At 36.2% G+C, this 4,430-nt stretch overlaps 1 protein-coding gene across 1 annotated transcript in view; it reads right to left on the bottom strand.

The window, feature by feature from the left end:
• ASPH (aspartate beta-hydroxylase) overlaps positions 1–4,430 on the bottom strand; it is a 188,214-nt gene that overhangs the window by 122,247 nt on the left and 61,537 nt on the right. The window contains exon 12 of the mRNA XM_023727723.1: positions 3,089–3,133. Coding sequence (XP_023583491.1) covers positions 3,089–3,133 — 45 coding nt within the window. The remainder of the gene's footprint in view (positions 1–3,088; positions 3,134–4,430) is intronic.

The raw sequence follows: 4,430 nt of genomic DNA, 5'->3' as shown, positions 1-4,430 counted from the left end.
GTGATGTCATGTGTGTCAAAATAGAATTGTGCTCCTTAAGATTTCCAATGGCTGATTTTTTGGAAGTATTGCCAGGCCTTTCTTCTGAGACACCTCTGGATGGACTTGAACCTCCAACCTTTTGATTAGCAGCCAACTGAGTTAACCATCTGCACCTCCCAGGGACTCCGCCTGGTCCATAAAGCTTAATAAACGTTAGCACTGACCAGCTGTGTGCTGGAGATAATGGTGAATTAAGACAGTCAGTTTGTGACTTGTAGAATTATCACACAGATAAATATATTACTATGAACCTTAATAAGTAGCATTAAACTGTATAACCTAGTCTTATAATGATTGGGGAAGCAAAGTAATCATTAATTAGGCCCCAAGGGCCAGAAAAAAATGAACATCCAGCATTTTGAGAAGTCCTCAGTTTGAGTTTTCTGCTGAATAAAAGAATTTTAAAGATTAAGAAGTAGTAAGGAGATGGACTCCACCATTAATGTTTCTGCAATTGGGTATGTAAACACTATTATAAAAGCAGTCACCTTATTGTATGAAAATATCACTTATAGATATTTATTAATGATTATTTTGCATAATTAATAAAAATGATAGCAAAGTAAGACCAAGACGATAATAGGAAGTAAGCAAACCAACTGCAATCATTAAAAATAACTATTGCTGACTCTCAGCCCTCCATTCTCTCTTGGCAAGGTCTGGTGACAGCTGTGTAGCAGGCAGATCAAGTTTTCATGATACCAAGTTATAGGTTACATCTTTGGGAGCAGGTCTTTCAGAATGCACTTTCTCTTGATCCACCTCAAAGATCAGCCTAATTAGTAAACAATACTGGCCAGATCTATCATTTACTAGGAGCCTCGGTGGCTCACTGGCTAAGAGCTTGGCTGCTAACCAAAAGGTCAGCAGTTCGAATCCACCAGCCACTCTGTGAAAATCCCATGGGGCAGCTCTACTCTGTCCTATTGGTAGGGTCTCTAAGAGTGGGAACTGACTGGATGGTAATGGGTTTATTATGTGTCAGAGTCCCTGGTTGGTGTAAAGGTTAACACATTCTACTGATAACTGAAAGGCTGGAGGTTTGAATCCACCCAGAGGCTCCCTGGAAGAAAGGCCTGGTGATTTACTTCCAAAAAATCAGCCATTGAGAACCCTATGGAGCACAGTTCTGCTCTGACACACATGGGGGTACCATGAGTTAGAATCAACTTGATGGCAGCTAGTGTTGGTACTATTACATGTCAGGAACTATGCATATTACCCAAATCTTCATTTTTATATGCTTCAATGTTTAAGTGCCTCATATGCTTATTCCATCTTCCCAACCTCTATCTTATATTTATGTTCCCAGGAAATTATTGGGCTCCATTTACAAAACATTGAAAAATAAAAGCACAGAATGTTTTAGTCAGAAAAAGAAAATATTAACTTTCATACACTAACTAAAGTTAGATCAATATAAAAATCATGAACTGTGACTTGAAAGATATCAATGTTATAGAAACTTGTTATTTTTAAGAATGATTATAAAATAGTTCTCATTAGGAAAGAGAATAGTAATTAAAATGCCAATTTCAGAACCTGCACTGCCTCCCCAGACAGAATCAGGCCACGTGTGAGGCACTGCTCAACAATAAACAGGAACTAACCCTGCGGAGTGCAAACGGTTAAGCCTTGACTACTAACTGAAAGGTTGGTAGTTCAAAACCACCCAGAAGTGTCTAGGAAAAAGGCCCTGGAAATCTACTTCCAAAAGGTCACAGTCTTAAAAACCCTATGGAAAAGTTCTTCTTGGCACACATGGGGTCATCATGAGTAGGAATTAACTTGACGGCAACGGGTTTTAGCAAGAAAACTAGGACATAAATATTAACTTCCTTTGTCCTGTCTATCTCTTCTAAACACAAAATACACGTATGCCCAGTAGTTATCATTTAAAAGTTCAATTTCTCCACGGACTCCTTTTCTCATTCATATTAAAGTACTAACACATCAGATTTCATCATCAACTTTTTTTTTCTACATACTATGTCAACTAACAAAACCTAAAAGATCCCAATCATAAAATAAGCAAAGATAAGTTGATGTATCTCTAAAAATATTCTATGACTATATGACTATAAAGGTTGTACATTCTTCTTGAAATTCTGTATTCAACAAGCTTTAGCAGGCACAAGTCTTACTATCAAAATCTGTAAGAGTGAAGCTTACGCTTGCTACAAAATCCACATTAAGCATAATGTGAAAAATAATGAATAAAGATTGAAGCAATTAAACACACCCACACACACAAAAATGAAAATAAATACAGAAACAAGATGCAATATGTTTGGGAAAGAAGTAGGATATGGAAAATCCTTACTTGACTACAACATTCTTTCCCACTACGAGGACAGGAAGTATGTATGCTAATCTCCAACTACAGGTATGGTTTGGGTCATCTCTGAAACCTATTTGAAAGTGCAGGTGTTGGCTGAAATGCTGTTCCCATTCTTGTAAATTCATGATGACTAGAGAGGACAGGTGGGGGAAGGCAGCGAAACATAGAGAAATGGATTTAATGTGATGGAATGAAAGGAAAGGCATGGTCCTGACAAATCCTAGGCAGCCTGGATTGCCACAAGAGCACTAACGATGCTCTCAAGGAGCATCCTCCTTATGGAGGAAGAGGAGTAATGTCCCAAATATAGGCATTATTAAACTTTCACCTTAAAGCAATTCTGATTCCATATTCTCCATCAAATAGCTTGTGAATCAAAAAGAAAAAAACAGAACAAAATGCCACCTAACTTCTACCACTACAACCATCTATAGTAGCCAAAATCCTATGGTCCTGTGATCACTAATACTTCTCAAATTCTAGCTCAACCAATATGTACTAGACTGAGTCTAGTGTGTATATTCCATTACTTTGGCTCAACTGACCAAAACACAGAAAATTTCCTTTTTAAATTTAGGCACAGTTAATCCTTCTCTCTCTGGACTTTTACCCTTCATAGTTATTCCGTAAAATTAGTGTTAATAACAGCAAATTTTAAAATTAAACAGAGGGGGAAAATATAATCCATCTAGCAAAATGTCATACCTGGTGGTACTTCCTGTTGTTCTTCTGCAGGGGGAACACTGACGTCTAAAATAAATAAAAGTTATAATCCATTACATATCGCCAACCAGTGTTTAAAATATAGACTGCCAGTATTTAAGCTACAGTGATTATTTCGTTGACTTTTTAAAAATTCAATTGCAATGATCATAATACACCATCACAACAAAGAAGAATTAGACATAACTTCACACATGTTCTGTACAAGAGGCTGTACAACATCATCTGCCTAACTGACTAACCTCAAAACTCCACTGCTTATCAAAGAAGGTAAGGACTAAAACCTAGGTTTTCACTATACTGTTGCATCAGACTTGATAAGAGAGCGGAGGAAAGACATTTAAAAACATCTTCTTTCTTCTTTAAAATGTTTCTTCAAGGTTTTTACCTCATAACCTAGTTTTAAGATGAGTGAAATAGTGCCAAGAATTACCACTGAATTTTACTGAATTTTAAAAATTACTGCTACTTTGGTGAAAAGGTAATTCTAATTTTTAAACAGCTTTATTAAAGCATAATTTTCATACAATTCATCTATTTTATGTGTACCATTCAGTAAGTTTTGGCAAATGTGCATACAGCTATGTAACCTCCCCCACAATTAGAGAGCATTTTCATCACCCCAAAAAGTTCCCTCATGTCCCTCTGCAGTCAATCCCCATCCTCCTATCAGGCCCCAGAAAGGTACTGATCCTAAGGACAGTTTTGCCTTTCCTAGACTTTCATATAAACGCAATGATACAGTACTTAGTTTTCTGTGTCTGGCTTCATTCACTTCGTGAGATGTTTTTGAGATTTAGCCACGTTGTTTTGTGGATCAATAGCTTGTTGCTTTTTATTGCAAAGTAATATTCCATTGTTCGCGGAGATCACATTTCGTTTATCCATTCACCAGTTAATGAACATTTAGGTGGTTTCCATTTCTTCGACTACTCTGAATAATGCTGCCAGGAGCATCCATGTACAAATCTTCATGCAGATGTATTTTCATCTCTCTTGGGTACAGTAAGAATATGCTTAACTTTTAAAGAAATTTTATCTAATTTTAATTTGTATATCTTTGACTTATTGATGAAGATGATCATTACTCTATTTTTAATAGCCACTACCTGGGTTGTGACTAGCTTATTAATAGGTTTTCTCATTTGTTTGGCTCTTAATGACTTATAAATATATTACACTTTGTCAACTCTATCAGTATTCTTCTCAGAATTTTATTTACTTATGTCATTTGAAGTTTTTTTTTTTTTTGGTCCATCATAAAGCATTAATCACTTCCTTTGTTATTTCCATTACTGATACTGTATTAAGAAAGCCCTATTGC

Source organism: Trichechus manatus, unplaced genomic scaffold (assembly GCF_000243295.1).
Source record: "Trichechus manatus latirostris isolate Lorelei unplaced genomic scaffold, TriManLat1.0 scaffold00018, whole genome shotgun sequence".
NCBI classification, from domain to species: domain Eukaryota; kingdom Metazoa; phylum Chordata; class Mammalia; order Sirenia; family Trichechidae; genus Trichechus; species Trichechus manatus.
This window is presented reverse-complemented; position numbering and strand designations above follow the sequence as displayed.